Raw genomic sequence first — 25,109 nt, forward strand, 5'->3', positions numbered from 1 at the left:
TGGACAAACTGCTTAATTCCCACTAAACAAAGGCAAAGCTAAAGCAGGTAAACTAATTCAGGTAAATGTATACACTTAAATCTTTGGATATTCAAGTGGACACCAGTCAGTGCTGGTAATCTCTAAAATATTCAAATGTCAAACAGCTAATCAGCTTGGCCTACTCTGCTGTATCAGTCGGTACTTTATGCCAGGTTTCTATATTTTTAAAGCAACTCTGTATTTTTGTACAAGTACAGTTCAAATGTGAATACACAGATAGGGTTTATGTTGGCTGAAAACATGTAATATGGGCTTTGCAGTTCTGAGTACATAATTTGCTCCCTCACTGAAATGATTGCAGCATAAAGGTGAAGTGCATAATTTGTGCAGCACTAGTGGGACCAAACAGAATTGAAATTGGCTGAACATATCACCATTGGCTCAACTGGAAGTATGATTTTAAGATGGGGCTTCCCAACTCAAAATGTCTTTATTTTTGCAGTTCCGATCTTTTTGCCACTACTTGAAGCACAGGAATGAAACACTTGACCTTTAAATTTGTGTGAAGTTAAAGATTGTTTCACCAAATTTGTGTGTACTCTCAAATAAATCTAATCTTTGGTCCTTCATCAAAAAAGAAGAGAAGATAATTTCAGCTGCCTACTGCGAAAAGAGCCATTTTACAAACACATCTGATGCATATCTGATGAGGTATATTATTCATGTGTGTTTGTGTTGCAGGGAATGTTTTAGCAGCACATCTGTGTGCGTTTGTGCAGAGGACTCGTGTGTGTTTGTAGAAGTGCATATGCACACAGGCTGTACTCCCCCACCTTCAGCTGGGCTCCTGCTCATAAATCACAGGGCTGTTGGTTAATGAAAATCTCAGGCAGGAGGGAAGAGGAGCGATACTAAGAGAGAAAGTGAGCACAGCAACAAGGGCCATTGCTTTTTTCTCTCCTCTTATAGGCTGTTCTGCTCTCCCCATCTTTTTTCTCCACCTCTAGTCTCCTCCCCTCTCATCTGTTCTCTTCTTGTCTCCTCTTGCATCACCTCATCTCCTCCCTTCGCACCTTCTCCCTTTGCCACCCCTTTTCACTTCCGCTGTCTCCTTTTGTCTAATCTTTTTTCATCCTCTTTCCTCTCCTGTACTCTTGTTTCCTCTCCTCTTATCTCCTCCCATTTTCTCCTCTTTTATCCTCTTCTCTTCTCTACTCTTCTCTCACTAAATCCTGGTCTCTTCTCCCACCTCTTTCATCTAGTCTCGTTTCTTCTCTGCTTTCTCTCTTCTACCCGTGTCTTAATTTCTCATCACTCTCCTCTCATCTCCTCTCCCCATCTTGTTCTCTAGGCTCTCCTCTCATCTTTTTTTGTCATGTTTCTCCTTTCCTCTCACCCCATATTATGTGTTCTCCTCCTATCTCCTTTGTATCCCTCTCCTCTTGACCCATCTTGTTCTCTCTCCGTTGTTATTCCTTGGTTCTCCTCTCATTGTCTTCTCAGGTCTCATCAAGTATCTCCGGGTTCTCCACTTTTATCTCCTCTCCTCATGCCTTATCTTGTCTAGTCTCTTCTCTTCTTTCATCTGATCTCCCCTCTTTGGGACTCCTCTCCTTTCCAACCCGCTCATCCCCTTTTCTCTTAAATTTCCTCTTCACCTGTCTTCTCTTCACCTCTGTTGCCTTTTCTCCTTTGACCTCCTCCTAGTCTCTTCTTCCATCTCCCCTCATCTAGTGTATTCTCTTCTTCTCCTGCTTTTCTCTCCTCTCGCCCTCTTTTCTCCTTGAGTCTTCTCTCTCTTTCCTATCTTCTTGACTCGTCTCTTCCCTTCTCCTCCTGTCTCCTTTCCTCTTTTCTCCTCTTCCCTTCACCTTTTTATCTCCTCTCCTCTTTTTTCCTCCCCTCTCCTCTCAACTCCTTTTGTCTCTTCTTGTGTTTTCTCTCCCACCCTCTCTACTGTTTTCTCTTCTCCTTCTCCCCTTCTCCCCTCTCCTCTGTGTTGCCTGGCAGCAGTCCATCTCTCGTTCTCTGAGGTTAGATGAATGTCACAGGTCTGCATACTAAGCAGGCAGGGAGCCTGGCACTTGGCAGGGCACAGAGGTTAAACAGGATCACACACATTCAGAGTCTGTGTCACTCAAATGCACCAGCACCAGGGGGTCCATGATAGACACCCCAAGGAGGCAGAGAGCGTGACCCCTCACTTGTTTAGAGTGTGTCAGCATGATTGGATCAGCCCAGCTATTGCAGGAAATGGGTTGAGAGTGTGCTGAGCTTCAGCCTTATAATCCTCTTTTCTGGAATCCAGAGAGCTGGCACCTCTTCTGTTTGTTTGGACGGAATTCAAGTGAATCACAGGTCGGATACTATCCTTCATCTTGACAGCAGTGGCCTATTGCATATAATATCCAGGAGATGGCATGATATGTAATATTATGACTTAAATTACAGGCTTTCCTCTGCAAATATTGATATATGTGCAATTAATTGTGATTCATTTGATTAATTAGCATTATTCTTATCACCTCACCCACATGAATGGTCTGTGCAATGTTACTAACAAGCAAACAAACAGCAAGCACTGGCCACAGTCATCTAGAGCAGAAAAAGGTCAGTGTGGTGAGTCTTGCATTAGGTCTGTTGGTTTATGTGTCAGTGGGTCCTAATGCATCTCCTGTGGATGCCCATCTTTGAGCCATATGCTGGGAGCAGAGCCAAGGGAAAGGGAGGAAAGAGACAGGAAGAGAGAGACTTACAGACCGGCATGCGCATACTCTGTTCTCCGTCCTGCTTTCTTGCATACTAAAACCAGGCCACCTGCTAGCAGTACATCACACCCTGCTTGCTTCATCTCACACACACACACACTGCAAAGAATATACACTACCTCACAAACTCATTGCCCACTGCTGAATCACATTTCACTCCAGAGGGTAGTGGAGGAATCACTCTTCTGATTTGTCTGGCACTCTGAGAGAAAATGAAAAGAGACAGATACAGGTTGGAATAATAAATAACCATAACACTATACTTGTAACTTGCTGCTATCTTTTCACTCCAGTATCTCTTATTCATTGCTTTTTTTTATATAGACAGGTATAGTACCGCCTTTATTCTAGCTTCCCACAGAATAACTTCCTTTCACTGACAGAAACCGGGAGAGGGTTTGAGGTTTTCTAATTCAGACAGTCCTCTCCATTTAATTTTTCCTGATTTCAAATATAATGCTTTACTCAGGCTTGAGATCTAGGTCATGTTACTCATCTTAAACCTGATTTTCTCAGTTCAAACGTATATGTGTTTCATCTAGCTTAATGTGATTTAGCCAAGTAGGACATGCTCCTGAATCACTCTTGTTGGTAGTTGAACCAACCAATAAAATTTTAGGGAGGGGTAATATATAGGGTTAGGGGTTTAAGGTCAGGATCAAGGATGTGATTGTTTCATAATAGTATTTTTCCAGGACCAACAAAGGATTTTGATTTACTAAATCATGTTGCTTGTTTAAAAACATAAGCTAGCACTTTATTCTGCAAAAAGATTATTATTTTAATCCATTTGGGTGTTTCTTCAACTACAGACACTTTTATTTCCCAGGGGTTGATATTTTTAAATCATAAGTATAGCTTTTAGCTATAGTAAAATCACTGTATCACACAGTCTCCACTGACTTATTGCTTTATGATATTTTAAATGATTACATTAGTGAATAAATTAATCATACACTATTTAAAATTAAACTGTGTTTAGATGATTTTTATGAATTTTAACACAAATTATGACTGTTCCTCATCTGTGGCATCATTTTAGCAAAAATAAATAAATAAAGGAGACGGCAATGAAGAGCTTAAGAGAAACACGAGACACAAGAAATGTAAGGAAAGTAGTTAAGATTACTTATTTAAAATGATTTCCAAGCTGAAGATGTTGTAAACAATAATAATAATAAAAAAAAAAAAAAAAAAATATATATATATATATATATATATATATATATATATATATATATATATATATATATATATATATATATATATATATATATATTCTGAACTGTTTTCATGTACAGTATAGAATGCTATTAAACACAACATATTATTTAAAAGGTTGGATATTGTTATTAGGTGTATGACATAATCAGGCTAGTATATAAAACGTGTTGAAAAGTTGAAGAAACACCTGATTAGTTTCTAATGAATTAAGAATATAGTATTTACAGTTTAACATTTTAAAAGCACGTGCAGCAAATCAATTCACTACTTTAGTTGTCAGTTTTGCTTTTGTTCATAGTTTTTTTGTGTGTGTGTGTATGCAATCCAGACCCCTCATTCCTAGCACTTTCTCATCCCATCTCTCTTTCACTCTCTTGTCTCTAAGTCCCCTCCCATTTATGCTGGCTCTGCACATCCTCCTGTGTCATTGCTTGAGGATAAATATTTCATTGGGTGTTAAATATAGCAGTGCTCACAGTGAAGCTGATGGAGCTACACTTCCTCTCCAGGACAGGAGTTTGGGGGTGGGGTGGGGTGAGGGATACGGGGGGTATAAGACATGTGAGGCGAAAGGACACCCAGTTTAAAGGAGTCTCCATCATGGATCAGCTCTGCAGCTGTTATCTTATCGCCAAGGTTACTCTGGTCAAACACCCAGAAAGTCTGTAAAAACATGTGCTGCAGCATGTTAGGAGCTCTACCCAAGATATACTCTATGTGAAAAGCAGTAGAGCGCCTTTGACAAGACTTCACTATTGTAGCAGGTTAAGCTTATTGGTAGCGCTCGCAGGAGCAGACATCTACTATGTCTTCAGAGACACGGCTCATAATAACTCCTCCTCTTCTGGAGAAACACGAGACCAAGCAGAAACATAAAGTAGCTTTGTGTGAGTGTAGGAGAACAAGAGACAGAGGGAGATAAAGAGGAAGAAGACGAATAAGAATAGCAAGATATAGAGGCCAGGAGAGAGTGTGCGAGTATAGGCATGCATCCTCGGTGCTGGATAATGAATACATGAATCAGTTTGACGTTTTGAGAGTGTAGGAGGCAGAATGATTTGAGCAGATCAAATGATGAATAACTGGCCAAATCTGCAGTACATCAGGAGACTTGAGGAGGCCAAAGGGTCCTGGGTTTGTTGCCTTATGCAGAGAGACCTCATAAAATACAGTAGTGTGTAATCTGGATCTCCAGTGTCAAGGATTTTAATGCTCGTGTTCCTGCCGCAGGACATCAGTACATTGCAGGATAATGTGCTATAAAATATCAATTAATGGCTTTTGTGTGATAAGTACAGAGAATCTTGTACAACCCGTCAGTTTTGAGCTCTGTTCACCTATCTATCTAACTGTCTATCTGTCTGTAGGTCAATTTATTGTTCTACCTATCGTTCTGTTTACAGTAAATATAGTTCTATTTGACTGCTGGAATAAACCATCAAACTTCATGGCTTTTTAAACCTTTTTTAAAAACAAAACATTTATCACATTATGGACAACTTGTTTTTTTTGTCACATGATCAACGGGTAATGAAGTTAAGAGCTGTTTAAAGACTACATGGAAATCCACCCCCTTGTTTGTTAAAAGCATACAATCTGCACTAATATGCCTCCAGTCTACATAATTTATTTTATTTCATTCAGGGATGATTAGGACCCTCTTTTTGTGGCATTGGGAGATGTTTCCTGCTTATGAATGGAAGGTTTAATACTACCATACCATTAATTAATAAAACCATACAATTTCAAGTTGTGCAGTTCAAAGTAATTTATGGACTGTCATAGTGGAGGTTGTGAAAGCACATTATTTACCTTACATAATTTACTAATGCATGTGAGACATTTCACTTAATTAAGGATATTTGCTTTTAGTGTGATAAAACCATTTAGATACATTACCTGTCCACTCCATCATGATTTTGTATTTTTAATGTAATTTTGCCATGCCAGTAAATGGCTAGAGTCTCATTTTACTCCTCCAGGCCACTAGTTTTGTCTTAATTGTCACTTGCATTTTGTCAGGCATACTTTGTTCAGTCATGGCTATCATTGTTTCCAGAGGAAGTGCTAAGACGAGTCCATTCACCTTTCTAGATCGCACCCTTTTGTGAGAGTTATTCTGTCTTCTTTTTTTTTTCTGTTCAGAGCGGTAATGGGTCTAGTTTCTGGCATTAATCTGTCTTAAGTTTTCCCTGTCTTCGCCTCGCCGGGGGATTTAATGAGTCAGTCTCCTTTTCCTCTCAGGGGAAGTCATCTGTCTAGACACTTTCAACTCTTCTTAACAGAGCAACAAATTGTCTTCCCTTGGTTTTCTCCTGTCCAATTCTGGTAATTGTAGAAAGTTGTAATGAACTTTGCAGCATCTTTAAATATCTACCCAATGTGGAAAGCATGCTGTGACATATTCTCAATGGTATCTATCAAAAGGGTTTTCACTGAATACAAAAAATGTACATCCGTTAGAGTAAGTGAGTTTTATGCCATTCAATCCAGATTTTCTTACTTCCTTGATGTTGAACATCAATTGTCCCTTCTTTAGCAAATATGCTACATAAGACGTCTTACATTGAGACTGACCAGGAGATTCACTGTGATGATGTTAATGCAAGCGCAGCGCGAAAAAAATCGCTGTTTACTTTGAAACTTCAAATGTATGATATGTAAAGGTGCTGTGCTGGCACAGCGATCCATTATACGAGTTTATTGCTGTTTTGCTTGCCTCATACATGCTGTCATCTGAGCTTTCTGAACTGCAGCTAAATGAAAAATGGGTAGGGCATTTAACTACAAGAAAGAAAGAAAGAAAGAAAGAAAGAAAGAAAGAAAGAGAAAACTCTATGAACATTAAAATGTGCTATATTCATTACCAAAAATGATTTTCAGTAGCATCATGTTTTGTAAAAGTTAGCCCTGTAGCATTCTCTAGCTTTGTCCATTTTGGAAATAAATACATAATCATTTTCATCTTAATTTTTATGAAATTTGTATGTGTCGTTTGTGTGAGAAGGTGTTTCATACTACATCTGGCAACTGGACAACCTTGGAATTTGTTGACGTGATTATTCATGAGGTTTGGGCCAGTGCAAATGTAGCAAACATATAAAATATATATATATTTTTTTTTTTATTGAAACATTATAAATATGGGAGAAATATGGGAAAACATTTTTTAAAACAGTTTATAAAAGTTGGCCCTGCTTAGTTAACCTCCATTCAAAGCCGGACATGTGAAAAGGGTCAGTATGAGTACAAACTAGAGCAATGTTTTCATAGTGGCTTGCTTACAGTTCTTGCTATATATTAAGCTGGGAATATTTTAACATCTGAAGATCTGCACACTTCACAAGTGCATTAACAATTCCTTTAGTACATGAAGTAGGCCACTATCATCAAATTTAGGGTTCAGACTGAAAACCAGAACTCAGCTAAAACATGATTTATTTTGCTGTAGATTCTGTATCAGCACAGTCATGCTGTGCCGGAAACACTATCAATTTAGTGCACTGTTCCCTCCACAGCGGAGAAAGAATGGAAACATTCAGGAGACAAAACCGAATGACATGAAGACCATTGAGTTCTTATGTTTTTTTTTTTTTTTATGTAACTAGTTCTCACTCCCCAGCACTAGTTGTGAGTTGAAACAGGCTTATTGCAGAAAGTTGTCTCAAGGGCCTGTCATCCTGACCGGTGAAGGACAGGGCGTGCTGTTACTGTGTGACAGATGTCCGTGTTTACAGCCATCATGAGCTGTCAGTAAGTTGACGCGTTCATAGCCCGCTGTCCCTCTGACAGTAAAGGCATACGCTTTTACGCACAAGTCCTCCTACTAACCTCCATTTGTCCATGACAGGTGGCCCCACTGGGTAGGTGTGAGAGGGAAAGGCAAGGTGGAGGCTGTCATAGGTGACCATGTGCGTAGGTGACTTGTGTCATGCCTGTTCAATAAATTAACAGAGAGTTCAAGTTAATTTAATTTATCTCTGAGTAACTGCAGCAGTACTTATATTAAACATTTTGAAAAATCTATTTCTGTTTCTCTTCTGAATTCATAAATTTTAACTTAATGAATTTCATGAATTTGGCTCAATGTCATTCCAAGAGAGCTCATTTACTGTAGCAACCCAACAGCACTCGTTCATTTATTCTTCCTGTAAGATACACAGTCTAAAATGATTTGTTTAAAAGCACTGACTCATTCAGGAATTAAGTGTATGGGAGAGTCATAGCGTAATTTACTCAACTAATTTGTTTAAAACACTGATTCATTCAGGAGTGAAACAAATGATTAAGTAAGCCTTTGGATCCTTTACTTAACCAGGGTATTTTTTTTTTTTTTTTTTTTTTTTTAAATACAGATGCATTCAGGAATAAAACAAATGACTGGCTTACAGTGAGTCATTGAGTCATTTATTTAACCAATTTGTTCAAAATACTGATTCATACAGGAATAAAACAAGTGCATCTGTTTAAGATAGAGAAATTGAATCGATTTAAATTTGAGTAACTGGAACTAGCAGAACAAAAATAAAGAATATAACTGGAAATACTGTGTCTAAACAGTAAGTTACTCAAAAGTGACTTGTTTATTGGAGCATTAGATAATAAACAAATCACAGTCATGTTGTTGGTCCGAATAACATAAAATGTAATTATCATGTTGTTGGTCCGAATATCATAAAATTTAATTATCACAACATGAGAAAAGTGCACAGCTTTTGCCATTCATTGCACATACTCTGCTCTAAAACAATATTAAGCAGCAGATGAGCGAAGTGATACAAACGGGGAAACGTCCCAGTGCTCTTGAACTGTATATAAGATGTCCAGGGATGTCACTGTCCAATCAAATTAGAGGACCAGAACTAAATATTGTATAATCCATGATCTTGACCCACAAAAATATGCTCTTAATAACTATTTTTGTTAGTGAAGACCAGATACAGTTTCCTGCATAATTTATTCTAATATATTGGCATACATTATTCAAAATATGCAAAACATCTAAGAATTGCCGGGGCTTATATGTGGTGCTTGTGTCCCAAAAGCTCTGTACGCTCAGTGGTCAGACACAGACTCCCTGCTTCACTACACCACTCAGGAGAGAGCAGCAGGACAGTGGGCAGTGGTGCATGATGGGAGATCTAAGCCCAGGTTCCCAGAAGACCTTCCAGCTCTGTGTGTGTGCAGTGTTTGATGTGCAGTGCAGTAAACAGCACAGAAGAACTCTGCTCATTCTGGTGTCTCCCCAGAGATACGCCAGTGCATAAGCACACTAATGAGCAGGGTGATTACGAGAAGGCTTTCAGGAAAATGTTACAAATGTAAATGTGCATTCTGTCTCTACTGTGACAGAAAGCATGTATGTTTTTACACATGGATATGCATGTCTTGTCAGATATATGGAGGTAATTAATAATGAAAGAGTTTTTAATATTTAAAATCGTTTTTTTCCTTTCATCTCTTCAATTCGGGTGCTTTGGGACTAGAAACCGAAAGAGAACAGCAGGGAATTATAAATTATAGTTAGAGATTGCTGCGAATTTTAAATTGGTTGATTATTTTCACAGCTGAGTTGTTGAACTGCTACATTACATACATTACATAGTACAACACATTGTGTGCGGAACCGGTTAGTGGAACAACCGCCTATGATTTGCTCTTGTATTCAAAGCTACTTGAACGATTTTAATCGGCTGTAGGCAGGAAAGACCAGGCTATTGCACTTCCAGAACATTTTTTTTTTCTTCAGAACTCCCAGGCTATTACAAAGGCTATTTAAACGCACATTCACACACACTAAAACAGCTGTGTTTTAGTGTGTGTGAATGTGCGTGTGTGTGGAAAGAGAGTGTACCAATTGCCCCTGTCACAGTGGTCACATGAGACAGTGGTCACAGTTCACCTCACATGAGAGCACACGTCAGAGTACTAATATCATACCGCATTAATTCTTACCATAATACTGAACAGTTCTATCCTTTATAGGCACAAATTCTTTTAGCTGTCAGAAATAACTTGTACCACCATAATTGGACCTAGGTAATTATTATTTTAAAAAGTGTTTTTTTTTTTTTTTTTTTTACTAAAAGTAGTTGTTTAGTTAAGTAGAACAGTACTATTTATAGTTTTAATGAAAAGATGTTAATCGTGCATTATGAAGACTTAGTTATAAACAGTAGCATTTTCAATTTTGTCATTTAATTTTTCCTTTAAAACTAGTGTTGTTGCATTTTCCCTGACTCTATGGTAGCTGCCAGCTACAGTGTTTGCAACTTTTAACCAACATCCTATCTGTAAAGAAGAAACGTATTTAAACTCAAAAGCATCAAAACTTTAGAAGAAAAAACAATTATTATAATAATCTTGTGTTAAAATTGACCATAGTCTCCCAGACTACACTGAGAACTATTTTCACTGCAGAATTTATTCATTTATTTAGCTTTTTCAGCATGCATGAAGGATGGATATGTTATTTTTGTCCATTAGCTTATTTCCATCTATTAAGACAAATAAACCACAGGGATTTCTGATTTAATTCTGAACTGCTGCAATACTGCTTCATGCACCTTATCAAGGGACTTACTTGTGTGGATTGCCTTCCAGAAAAAGAAAAAAAAAAAGAAAAAGAAAAAAAGCCAATTTTAAAGCAACTGGGATGAATCAAATGTTATGACAAACCATTTTGGTAATAACAAGAGGGGAGGATTTATCACTAAATAACCAGAAGCTGAGCAATTATCATGTTATGCTTGAGCTGGCTGCCCATGAAACCATAGTGTCTGATGTGCAGAGATCGCTCTCGAGTCCCAACGCACAGGTGCACTGTGTGAATGCGCTCATTTTTCCACTGATGGCCTCAACTGGTGATGGCAAACTCAGAGAACCTGCTCTGTCATCTTTATTCATTTCTTTGTACTATATCTGCCGGCATTACATTTTTTCACATTTGTAAAAGTTTCTCTTTACAAGCAAAGCCCATTGTGGGAAGAGGAGATCGTTACCTCCCTACAGACTTAATTAGGCTAGGTATTGGGGGTCGCCGCCCACGTGCTCTCAGTTTCTGCTCTGCTTCAATAACCTGTCAGGAATAAAGAATAAAGCATGCATTGTGGGTGCTATGCCTCAGTTCTGTCTCTGCAGGCGTTTGGCACCTTTGATTTAATAAACTCATCAATGATCACTTCTAAAATGAAGCTGATCACTAATAGCGCTTCTGAATCCCAGAGCATTGATTGCAATGTTCATTAATTCATAAAGCACTTCCGCCTCCCCCTTGAGATCATGTGTTTATTATACAGGATTTTTTTCCTTTTAATATAGTCCTGTGTAATGATTATTGCATGTTCTGCCAGTCCTCGCCTGCGGATGGGCTCAATATGGCAGATTTTATGAGCACCTATATTAGAGCTGTAGTGGTTAGAGATCAGTCCATAAGTAGCCCTGGGTCACACAGTAAACACTGCTGATTGCGCATCGACTAGCCAGATAGCAGCAGTACACCAGTCAGGTCTGAAATACCACTCTGGAGAAAAACAATACTAATAATCTACCCAAAAGAATCCTCCGTTTTAACAACAAAATGTGCAGATCAATGGTCATTTGATCAATGCTTCTTAGATGCTTTATGTATGAGTAATAAAACCCCCCGTTTCTATGGACACTTGAACAAGAGGATATGAAAAATCCAGTCGGTTGCTGTCTGAGGGCAAGGATAAGGCATTTGTCGCTTTTAATTTGTACTGTTTATGGTGCAAAGCAGTTGCTTTTGGCTACCGTGTGACTCCACGTAATGGAGTCATCCATCCCAGCTTTCTCAAATGAACAAAGCATCTTTGTTCTCTTTTTCTTGTTGCAACAATTTTCTAATCCGTCATCGTCTTCTGCACCACCGACCTGAGATTTATCCATCAATACGTGAGAACAACAGATTGATTTGACCTTTCCTGTGTTACTGCAGGTGTCTGGTGCTATTTGGATTGCCTTGTTTTTGAACAGGGTGCATTCTTGCACTGCCTCCTCTGCTGGCAGCTGCAGACTACAGATGCAGCTCTCGAGCGGGCGGTGGGTTCTTATGAGCATCTCTGCTTTATTTCATCTAGTGGCAGATGCCTGGGAGATTATGTGTGTGCATGCTTTCAGTGCATTGTTTTCTGCTTATGGACATGGTTTGTGGTGGTATGACGGCGTAAAAATGTACCAGGTGCTGCAGGCCTGGGTTTTGTGTTTAGAGTGACTGCAAACAACACAGCAGATGTTGAAGTCAAGAAAGCAAGGAAGGGTCAGAGGAACCGGATTCTTCAGACTAACCCTGTTCTGATCCAGATTAAAAGGTGCCAGCAGTCTTATATAAACAACTGTGATATGTGAATCATCACAACAACGGGAAGGTGTTAATGCAGGCTATTTAGTTTTGACCAGCATGCATGATTCATTATGCTTCAGTCTTGGTTAAGCGTGTTATTTACATTCATAAATGGCACTAATTAAATATATTAAACAGACAATGCGTTGTGGTCCACATCTTGTTAAATGTTACATATTATTCTTTGATAAAGCAGGTATATATATATAAGAGGGTAATCAGAACAAACTGTTTCTCTGAACTGAATCAGAATTCTCAAAGCTTCATATAAGAGGGAGAGGGGACATTGTTTCAGCTTGCTTGATTATTGCCTTTATAAAATTTATGGTGCAATACCTTATTAGAATAAATAGACATGTAGCTAAGGATTTATCAAACTGGGTCTCAGTCATAAGTATTTTTATTTAGTAAATAATAAACACATTATACATAACTATTCTCATAATTACTTATATGAGTATATATTTTATTATAATTCATTTTACTTATTCATTTTATGCTATTGACAGCCATAGCTGTAAGGTAATACATCTAATCTTACATGAATGCATGAGTAAATATGAGTACCCTAATGTTGGGTCGAAAAAAATACAGTACCAACTAAATATAATAGTATATTGCACAATATAATTATTTTGTTATACATATATTTCAGACACACACACACACACACACATGCAGTTAGTCCCATAAAACATTTGAAAAATCCCTGTCGTAGCTTATTGTGTGAGGTTTATTATCTCTGATGGCCTGTGTCATTAAACCCTCATACCTTATAAAGCTGTATAATTCTAGAACATTTTCTGGTCCTCACATGAGCTCATTTGAAATTAGTGGAGTAATTGTGAAACCATCGTAGTACTACTTGTGATTCAATTAACACCATTCATGTCATAATATTGAGAAATCACTCAGATGTAATTTGCTCACTGGAATGGACATTATGGAAATGCATGGATTATTGGTGTTTGATTCATTTGATTAAACATATTTAATCTTGATTAATTTCTTTCTGCCCCCTTCCCGCGTTTCTTTCACATACAGTTGCCCCCACAACCTCCACTGTACGTTCGGAGTTCTTCAAGCCGTGCCAAGACAGTCAGGAGATGGCCTTCTGTTTGAATGAGGGAGAGTGCTTCATCATTGAAACAGTGGCAGGTGTACACAGACACTGCAGGTGAGCCTATGTGTTTGTGTGTGTCAGATAAAAGTTTTTTTTTTTTTTTTCACCATTTCTTCAAAAACACTGACAAACCCCTAAGATATAATTTTTTATGGTTCTTACAGAGTAGCTATTACCCTTTTTTACTAATCCGTGGGGAAATGCCAAGAAAACTAAGACGGTCTGTGCTGGATTGGCTTAATGTATGCTTAAAATCACTAAAATAGAGTGCAGATTACTCCAATGATGTGAGATGAAATGAGAAGTCTTGCTGAACGATGTGGTCTATTTTGGAAATCTTGGCACATGGGCTGTGAATAAGGTTGAGAACTGGTTGAAATAATGCCAAAAATACGAATGCTGTTCTGTTAATGGTTCTTGCATGTGCATGCTTCCACTGATACCATAATAAATACATGTTTAGATAGAAAAACAATGGAAAAGCAGTCATGAGTGGAATGCCAAAAATAAAAAAAAAACACATTTAGTGTGAATGGCCACTAAAAGTAATGCAATATGACAAAATGGTTCCACAGTACGGATACTAAATCTACAACACAATCAGTGTTATCAATTCGTAAAAAGAACATCTCTTAAGAGCTACTTTTATTATTTTATTTTATTTTTTATCAAAAACCTACAGCTCAGTCAGTGTTTTACGATTTCTGAATGAATTAATCTATTGAAACGGTTCTTTTTAGTGAATCAAAGACATAACGCAATGCTACTAAGTGGTTTCTTTTCTGTGAATCAAAAACATATAGCTAATCCAGTCTAGTCCTGTTTCTGAACAAATAATTCTGAGTCTGTCTGATCTTTTTGTAGAATCAGAAACATTTAGTGCAACCAGAGCAGTCCAACTCCTGAACAAATGATGCTATTGAGTCGGCTGTTTTCTCTGGTATCAAAAACAAACAGTACAGCTCAGCCAGTGTAGTCCAATTTCTGAACTCTGACTGACACTTGAGACAGTCCTTTTTAGTAAATTTTGTGACATTTTGTGCAGTTATTGTAGTCCATTTGCTGAACAGCTGATTCTAATAAATTGTTTGATTTTTTTATTAGTGAATCGAACGCATACAGCTTACAACTAAGTATGAGACTTAAATGGAAGTCATTGATCCACTGTTCGTTAATGTCAACACTTAATGAGATAGTATATCTGTGTACTATATTGTGAAGGTCAATTATTGTATTGCATTTCTGGTGCCTCTAAAAAAACAGTGAAAAAAAAAAACTTAGGTCCATGCATATTTATGTATTTATCACGTTATACTGTGCAATACAGATTGTTTCAAAGCATTCCAAAGCAGGTCTACAGAATATAAAGGTGTCATTGTTCAGATCAGTGTAGATTACCTTTGTTTCAGTTTAGTTCAATAACTGCCATTGCTGCAAAATTTTCAATTATTTTCAAAAGGCGGAGATGTCATTATTGATAATAATCTAATAATCTAGCTCAGTTGTCATCCAATGTGCCAGTCCAGTTAAATAAAAAAATATTACTGCATATTGTGTTTTAAATAAGTCTGTTTAAACGAACATTTAGCAAGAATTGTTGTACTTGTTTGGCATTTGATCTGTGTTTTTTCCCCCCAATTTTTTTTTCTTTAAACTGCTTAAAGAATCATTAAATGTTAAGGAACCAGATCAGATGCAGAAACATGATACTGTAATTCCTACACTCTGGCTGTAAATCTAAGAGTGCTTTGCCATGAGCCATGCAACGAGAACTTGCAGATGTTAATGAATATACATTTAGTGTTATGCCCCATCAGAGGTTCTTTTTGCTCCCCAACCTCTTTTTCATCTGACAGACCTGCCTGCTCCTCTTTATCACTTAAATGTAATCATGTTTTTTTAAGTGTGTGTGTGTGTGTGTGTGTGTGTGTGTGTGTGTGTGTGTGTGTGTGCGTGTGTGTGTGTGTGTGTGTGTGTGTGTGTTTGTGTGTGTGTGTGTGTGTGTGTGTGTGTTTTAATAAATACCGCTACCTCAGGCTAAAGGCTCAGCTCAGGCTAATGTTCAGTAGAGCACCATGCAGTAAATGTAATCAGAGGTTTTACCCCTATTATGGCAGTTATTTCTCTCCTTTATTTCTCTTTTATCTTTTTTTTCCATTTGGCCTTTTATCAATCCCACTAATGGGATTGTTGTTCCCAGTCATTGCCATGGTAAAAGATCTTTGGTGTTCATAATACGCACACAGATAATAAAGAGCTGTGTCCAAATATGGCAGTAATATAAAATATTTATAATTTAATGTTCATGGCACAGAGAGGGTGCCTCCAATATCAGTCGTCTGTGCAATTGGGAATTGTTTTCCATCACCTTTATTGCACTTATAAATTGAACAGGGCCAGGTTTCTCATAATATTAGACGTTCATAATAAGTAAATGTGATATACTTTTGTATCCGTTAATTACATTTTAAAACATGCTGTATTATTTCATCACAGGTATTTGCCTGTAAATATCTAGAAGGATGGCAGAAAGAGAGCTAGAATTGAAATTACAGTGTTAGGATTAATAAACAGCATGTGTCTATTTCACACCAAGGAAAATCTGACAGGAGGGATTGTTCGATGCACTTCACTGAAGACAAATGATAAAGACATAGATGTCTAATGCAGGAGCAGGATCTCGGAAACCTTTGTAGGGGTATTAAGGGATATGACTTGACAAAATGAATCATATTAATGATGACGATATGCTCTTTTTCAAGTTTCTTATCAAGCTCTCTCTTCTCAGAGGAAGCAGTGGCGATTAAGCTGTCAGATCTCGACACACAGTGTTAATCCAGGAAGCTGTCTCTCCTCCCTTTCGCTGGCTTTAGGGAGGACTCGCCGTGCTTGTACCCTCTTTAATGCCCAAATAACATCTGACGGATGTTAACTAAGTAAGACTATATAATTATGGCATGCATAAATAAACTAAATTTCAATCAAGAATATACACATCCTACACATACTACCTTAGCATTGTCTCAGCTACAGCAGAGACTGTATGGATTAAATGGGGGGAAAAGACACAAGTTTTTGTGCTTAAGTTTATGGTAGGCAAATGTTAATATAAACTTTTGGTTACACTTATTTGAATGTGTCCTTGTTAAAGTTATGCATTACTGAGTAATATTAATAAACAACATGTACTTACTACAGGGTTAAGATTAGAGTTTATTTTAGGGTTAGTTGCAAATAAGTATGAATAATTTATTACCGCAGTATTTATTACAGTTATTACTATAGTAAGTACATGTAATGTAACAATAAAACTTCAAAATAAAGTGTTGGTAGCACTTTATTTTACAGTCCTGTTCCTCGTGTACATACTATGTACTTATTATAGTAATTACAATAACTATGTAATAACTAGGTACTAACCCTGAACCTACCTCTAAACCTAACCCTACCCCATTGTAGTTACCTTGTGTTACCAGAACTTTCTTAGATAAATACACTGTAGGTACACTATAAGTACATGTTAGTACACGTACTGTAAAATAAAGTGCAACCAAAATGTTACCCTAATTTTCATATCATGATAATTGCTGAAACAATTATGGTGTTGAATTGCAGATGAAGTGTAAAACAGATGTTTTTTCTGTTTTTTTTTTTTTGGGGGGGGGGGGGGGGGTCATTTCTTGGCGCTGCTTCATAAACACCATAGCAAACAGCTAAGAGCAATCTAAAAATGAAAATCTAAAAGGCTGTTTGAAAGCATGTAAATATTGTTAGATTTCCATTTAATATGAATTAATGACCTTATATGACCTAATATGAATTAATGTCAATGACCTTCAGAGAGTGTATTTGCATTTTCAGTTTACACACAATGTTATAAATTTCAACCATTAGATAGATCATTTAAACAATTTGAATAATAGGGTACACTGAATTTTTAATTGCCCATGATATCAAAAGATTGCATGTTCATTACCACAGAGGACTGCATTCCCAAAAACTGGCACATGTACTTTATAGTTTATAGGTAAGCAGTTAAAAACAGATTTGTCAAGATAATGGCACAGATCACAAACAAATTCTGTTGGCTCACGAACAGCATGTCAGGTGGCAGCAGTTCGGTGGCTAAAACTGAATGCAGACAGCACACCTGCTGGTACTGTCCTTCCTTTTTGGCTACTCAGTTGGTTTAAAGGATGAACATCTGCGGATGCTTTATTGTAGTTGTTGAAATGAATCACTTACATAGTGGCCCGACAGTTCAAAGCATTTTAACTGAAGCATGCATGTTTAAACAGACACAGGTTTGTTTGGATAAAATGGCTTTTCATGTGTCAAGAATTTCACACCGCAGATGTAAGATAAGTGGTGGTCTAGTGATTTGATACCCCATTGAATGTCAAACTCAGCAGCTTTGTATCAGATTGAGAAAGCTGAGACAAAGATAGAGGGTTTAGAAAAGAGATGGACGGAGGGGTATAGAAAGAGACAGGAAGGTTGTAAAATGCTGCCCACATAAAATCTTATGATGTTTTACTGAGTAGTCTAGGTTAAACCGTACTTTAACTATTCCTTCAATTTATGAGCATTCTTATTTATTTGTTGTCTGTTTTACTGTTGCTGTAGTTGTTATTATATAGTGGTCGTGATGGCAGATGGAGTGCTCTCTGAATTGAATTTGATTTGAATGGAGAGGACTGAGGGAGCGAGTGATAGAAAGAGACAGGGGAAGGAGCAAGGAGAGCATGTTTTTCTCCCCCGAGTGAGACGAGATGTCAGCAAGAGAGCTTGGCGTAATTAATCATTCTAAGTGCACTAACAATGAGAGAAAAGGGGAATAAACATTCAATAATCACATCAGATGGGCACCATCGAGCAGGCCTTTAAGAGCCCCCGGGTGAAGGAGGTCGGCTTTGATGCTGTGGAGTGCCGAGACCCCAACCCTGCCACCTCTCCACACCAAGCAACAACTTGGTCTGCATGTATTTTACAACACGCAATAAAGCAGTATTCAATGCAGTGCTTTAGCCATGGGTGGCCCATAAAGTGGACACCTCTGCCTTGTGAGGTACAGTCTGATTATCTGGACAGAAATGGTTGAACTGGGATAACATGACATTACAGAATATAACTACATTTTACATAGTGTTTTATTGTTGTTACTACATTAAATGCAGAAACCAATGGCAGTTGTTCCAGATGCTTCCTAGGAAAAGAACTGTCCCACTGAACCGTTCCATTTTCCCTTCAAACAAGCAGTGTGTGTCTATTTAAACAGGATTCATACTGAGATAGATGTTGGAAAACTAAGATGCATAAAACAACAGTCTACGATAAAACAAACACTTCATTAATAAACTGAGCTATATTGGGGATTGGCGACCTTAGGCACACATGACAACGGTGTGTAAATGAAGAGAAGCTAATGTGTTTTAAAACCTCTGCAGATGACAGATTGGAATAGGCATATACAGTAATAATCAATATTTCAGATTTACATGCATGTAGTTAATAGACACATTTATATATATATATATATATATATATATATATATATATATATATATATATATATATATATATATATATATATATATATATATATATATATCCTTGCTCAACAAAATATGAATTACTTAAAAAAGTTCTAACATTTATTTGAAAGAAAAAGTTAAACATTTAAGTGAAAGTTTTAAGGCATGTTTTATGTAAGGTTCAAATTAAACAAGAATCTTTTAATTATGTTCTTTTTGTACACAAGCTCACCTCAGGAGGATGGTTTTCTAAGTGGTTTAACTGATGGTTTTACAACCTAGCCTTTGTTACAACCATACATTTTATCAGCTCATGCATTTCAATGGGATCCCAAGCCACAACCTTGTTGCTAATGCTATGCATTTGAGCTACAGAAACACTTTCCACTTTCCTTACGTGTTACTTAACATTACACATACAATCTTGTAACACTCAGGGGACTGACGTGTCTCAGTGGTTTACTAGAAAAAATGACAGAACTGTGAGCAACATTATGGAGCACTGTTTCTAAAACCGTAAGTTTGTACTACACTAAAAGTTCTGCAGATGACTGCAAGTCCATTAATTGTTTGAGCACTTGTTTTATGGCTCAATGCATGTTTTATTTGTGACTCAAAGGCTTGACTGAGGCATGTCGACATCATTGTTAACTCTAATTAATTTAGTGCACTCAATGGTGAGTCAGTGGTGCAGTCTCATCATCTCAGTGACTTCCTTAATTGGTGAAAAATCAACAATCAGCACATACAGTGGAAGCAAAGTGACATGAACTTTGCATACATTAAATCTTTTTGCATACACACACACACAGTGAGAATTTCTATTGAATACCAAGTCACAGAAACAAATATCCAAACTCTGTTATAATTCCCAAGGTTCAGGGAGGTTTAACTTATATATAATTGTTCTTCTAATCAGACATTTATAAAAGAGGCTAAGATTGAGAAGCAGAAGAGAGAGAGAGAGAGAGAGAGAGAGAGAGAGAGGTGGAGAGAAGAGGGAGATGCAAAATACTTTTTGACAAGGAGTCTCTTTCAAGTTAGAAGGTTTGATGTGCTAATTACATGCAAATATATGCAAACGAGCCTGCTTGGTGCCCAAACCCAGGCAGAATGTGTGAGGCAGAACTGCAGTCTGAGAAGCAGAGTGTGTTGGCTATAAATAATCAAAGTAAAGAGGAAGTTGTGTTTTCACATTAGCCTATTTGAACAAAGACCACAATTTAGGTTCAAGGGCAGATAAGAGGATTGATGAAGAGAGCATCCTCTGTGATGAATCCCATTCACCTATTTCATTTCCTGTGGCAACTGTCTGTCTTGCTGTCGTGTATGCATGTACGTGTCTCAAATAAGCTGCCATCTTTATGGTAAAAATCCTCATGTCAGATAGGGATATGCATTCGAGCCATTATTTTTGTGTATCTGTAGCAGCTGCAATGACAAAACAGATTTGTATATGCATTATTCTACAACAGGATGTAAATATAAGATAATGTATATGTAATTTAAAATAATGTATTATATATGTATATAATAATAATGCATATAAGAAATGTTTTTATATATTTCTTGTTTTTTATGCACGCTGAATAATCAGCCTACAGAATATGTTGTTCTTTTACTTGGTAGTTATTAAATATGAAGTCATTCTTCATGCCAAGATGTTTGTCTTTATGCACATAACAAATATAAGGGTCATAATAATACATTATTGTCTGATCTTTCAGAAATTTGCCGTGTTCCAGATTGTACATCATCTGTGTTTATGAATGACACCTTGTATATATTTACAGTGCGATATGATCTCTCATCACATGATTGGCAGATTTGTCACTGCCAACATTGTGTGTTTTTAGAAATTTTGAAGAAAGTGAGAGAAAGGATGCTCATGAATAAGACTGAGGAGTGATACGTCAAGCCTCGCAATGTCTATGAGACCAGATTGGACTTGTTTCTCATTTCCTCTTGCAAATCAAAGTATGCAAGGGAGACAAGATGAGAGGCAATCTTATTTTGCCTGAATTATCACTTGTGATTGTTACATCGTTGTAGCTCTTGCAGAACGCACCCGTACGGTCTCCCTACTAAACCTGACAATGTCTGAAGTCCAGGCTGCCTCTGAAGAATCAGGTTTGTAGACAATGTATTCCAGAAACAAATGAGTCTCATCAACTTCTAACGCAAACCATATGTTTTCTGTTTCTCATCCCATTCTTTTCTCTTTTTTCTCTTCCCTCCTGCCAGAGAGAAAAAAAGAATGTTATCCTCTTTTTTTTTTGTCTTGAAAGCTTTGCTGCAAGTGACAGAGGCAGCATCAATTTCTATTTGGTAATGAACTGTTCAGCCTAATGTGTGCTTTGGAGCAAAAAGGGCTCAAATTTCTGAGTAGCTCAATGAGTTTTTCAGTGAAGTGAGAGAGAGGAGACATTAGAGCTGTGATACTCCAATGGTTTTAGCCAGAGAGAGAAAAAAAGCTATATTCTTGACTGGCAATGAACCTGGAATCAACCATTTCATTGAGAGCAAAGGGACTGTTTGTTTCTGTGTTTGTTCTGCTGTAGCAGGTAGTTAAATTAGGGTCTTCTGAAAAATTACTGTTTATCCCCAAAATCCTTGAATGTGTTTTTGTTTATTTCTCTCATTGGCCCAGTTAAAACAGTGCTGCGAAGGCAGATGACTGCATTAGGCATGTAAAATCTTTATGTGTCTAAGACTCCAGAGCCGCTTGTATATAATTTAAATGAACAATTCATTGTTCAGAACTCAAGTGTTATAGAAAGTAACCATAATCCCATGCATTTGCAATTTGAACAAAGGGAAACAGCCGTTGGCACACAGAGACCATAATTGAACATGTTACATTAATCTAAAACAAGAGAAGGTTATAGATAGAACAAGAGAAAATGCTAATTATTTTTTTCCCATACCCATCTACCAAAAATTCTCCAGGGGACACAATAAACAAATGATGGTGCTGAGTTTTCCTCGCTATTATTCAGAAATGCTAAGTATTTAACGCTTCGGCCCAAGCAAAATTATGGATCATCCAGTGCTTTAAATCCCAGTTCTGGGTGTGTTTTTGAGAAGGGAGGGGCAAACGGGTTGCACTTTTCACTCGCTTGGGGATTTTTTTTACCCCTTTAATGGCTTGTCATAGTTAATATACGCTTGTAAAAGCATGTTTATGCTGGCCTTAAAGGTGGGGTAAGCGACATAAATATATAGATGACAAAAAAAAAGAGAAAAAAAGAATAATACATCTGTAAAATAAAAGAAGGCATAAGGCAAGAATTGGGATCCGTGTAAATATCGCTTTCCAGCGCTGGAGAGAACTCAAGGAGCGTAAGGCCTGCAATCAGACACCAAGGTTGCTTTTTTTCTTTTCGATAGGTGAGTAACACCATGTCTGCACCGCAACAGCTAAAGTCTGTCCGTGTCTAGTACACTGGACATGTCAAAGTGACCGTTGAAAATCATTTTAAATTTGTGTCATATTATGTCATAAATAGAGTACAGCAGCAGTTTTTTGTCGGGGATTTGTTGTGTCGTGCCGCATCCAGTGTAGACCAGAGATTTTCAACTCCAGCTCAGCCCCCCCGCTCTGCATATTTCATACGTTTCTCTTATCACTTCAGACATCTGCTCTATTTGACCATATGTGCCCTGCGAAGTGGACATCACCAGATAGCCTGTTCACCATAATTCCATTTCGAAGTAAGCGTGTATATTCCATTCAAATGGCATTAAAGTGTGCACGACGAGAATTTAAATTCTTTATTTAAAGAGGTATATTATGTCACACTTCTCTAGTAAGTTTTGTCTGTGTGTGAAGACGCTGCAGGCAGCAGCGCAGCGCAATTCCATGATTGAATGTTCCGAAGTGAAGTAAACTTCAATGGATTTCCCCTGCTCAGGGCGTAGGGAGCAGTGAACACTGTGTAGAGATCATGTCAGTCGGAAGACAGTTCATTCACTTAGCACTCTTCTAACGAGCTGTTTTTTTTTAATCGGGTGTGTAAGAGAAGAGCCGCTGGTGTAGACCATAGTGTAACATTGGTTTTGCTTTGTTTCACAGAACTAATCATTGCCTGCGTACATTGCGTACATTTGTGTGGGGCGGAGAAATCTACATAAATAGGGGCGAGACCCTTTTGGGGTATAGGTATGTTTGTTTTGGTCAACATTGGCTAGCAGAAACCACTTACCCCTCATTTAAAGTCAGGAGCTTTTGTTTTCACAGGTCTTGATCCACAGGCGACCATTAATGCTGAATTATATCAAGATGCCGTATCGACGTGAAGAGGCTAAATGCAGAGATTTTAGTAGTGCTACCGACTTTATTACAGCCTATTAGCAACAGTGTCTCCCATTATGGAGAGGTAAGGTGGGGATCGATTCAGGATAGGCAGTATGTCTTGAACACAGAAGCCTGTTATTCTCACAATAAATCTGCATGGCCCTGTGTGCTCTGTAAACATTTATAGGTGAGCATTCTTCCTTTTACAGAAGTCGCTGAGGTAATATTTCCCGTTCAGTACAGTAGAGCTTCTCTAAAATCACCCCAGTGTGTAAAACCCAGATAGTTGTGTGTTTGTGGAAATGCCTGGGCCACTCTATTGATTTCTGCTGAGGCTTTGCCAACAGACTATTCTTGATTTCCTCTTTGTTAGCTGAAACCTGCAATTTCCATCATTGTCCAAAAAAATGGGCAACGAATGAAGAATAAAGGACCTTGTACATTTTATACATTTAGGACCTTGGTGAATCTAGGAGTGTAGCAGTACGCAGTGTGGGGCCAAGATATCGCTACATAAAAAAGAAGAGACAGGAAAGCCCCGGTAGGAAGACACTTACTAAATTGTCAATTGAATTTTAATGGAGGGTTAAGGTCAGAACCATATTTCACAGCAGGAAAGAGGCAGAGGCAAAGTAAGAGGGACCGATTCTCAGATTTCAGCCTGAAAATGAGATGCTGTTTTTTCAGTGTTTCAGCTGGTGACGCTAGCTGCACGGATATCGCACATCTTTAATTTAAAAAGTTTTAAGCTTTTAAGTGGATGGTAAGAGCGAGGTGGATTTGGAATGAAATAACTTGATATGTTTGTGCAGCTGCTGTTTTCAGCAGACATGTAGAGAGATCTCATAATCATAGATTTTTAAGTGGCAAGATAGCAAAGTTAATCGCAGATGGTTGGGGGGGGGGGGCTGATATCAAAGAGGGGGCTGAATCCCTCCTAAATAGGGTCTAGACATGCTCATTTGAGTGGGAAGATATGAAGCAGAACACTACTGGTTACTGTAACCATCTATTGATAGTTCATGCAAGTTTAAGGTTAACTTTGGCTCCATTCAGGTTACTTCTGGGGAGCTTCTTTGCATCTTTTCAAAAGCGTGTGTCCTCGGCATACCAGAGGGTGCGCAGTGAAAGGATGACAGATGAGGAGAGAGTGTTTCTATTGTCTATCACGATTGTGGGACAAGCTCAGTTTCTTATACTTAAGCAGGGGGTAGATATTCCTTCAACCTGGATCCATCAGATTATATAAAGTCTCATATTTACCTGTCACCCATGGTTATGCAATAAAGTGCTTTGGACTGCTTTGGCTTTCCATGTGCCCCTGTCCCTATTTGTTGTTCCCTGTCTCATTCTGCCGCTCTCTGACTCTTCTCCTCTGTCTCAGTATCTCCCCCTGTGTGTCTGGCATTAGGATGGCATTAGTAATGTGGCTGTGATGAATGATGTAATGTCTGATGCATGGCTGTTGTCAGAGCTACTTTGTGGCATTATTAAATTAAAGACACAGTAATGTCAGCAGCACAGTGTTTGTAAGTAAATCCGCTCCATTTCTCACGGTATTCTGATTGACACTTCATTATGATTGCCTAACTGGACAGCTGTCTTAGATCTGAGCACAGGCTGGATAACTTTTTGGCCTTTTAGAAGGAAATTAATCAACGCTGTTTTCTGAGACAAGAAAATAATCTACAATTCAAATGAAACAGAGTATTACTACGTATGAGCTCAAATAGCGATTGAAAGTAGTGACATCAGCAGATAAGGCATCAGAATGAGACTTTGTATAACTCCCTTGTGTTGGCATTCTCACTGAGGTGTG

General features: G+C 37.9%; 1 protein-coding gene across 2 annotated transcripts in view; it reads left to right on the top strand.

Annotated features, from left to right (window-relative positions):
- The window catches only part of LOC113074315 (pro-neuregulin-3, membrane-bound isoform-like), a 127,166-nt gene that overhangs the window by 67,749 nt on the left and 34,308 nt on the right, over positions 1-25,109 (top strand). For both annotated transcript variants that reach the window (XM_026247114.1, XM_026247115.1), the window contains exon 2: positions 13,381-13,513. In XM_026247114.1, the coding sequence (XP_026102899.1) occupies positions 13,381-13,513 (133 nt within the window). The remainder of the gene's footprint in view (positions 1-13,380; positions 13,514-25,109) is intronic.

This window comes from Carassius auratus, unplaced genomic scaffold (assembly GCF_003368295.1).
Source record: "Carassius auratus strain Wakin unplaced genomic scaffold, ASM336829v1 scaf_tig00014308, whole genome shotgun sequence".
Classification (NCBI taxonomy): Eukaryota; Metazoa; Chordata; class Actinopteri; order Cypriniformes; family Cyprinidae; genus Carassius; species Carassius auratus.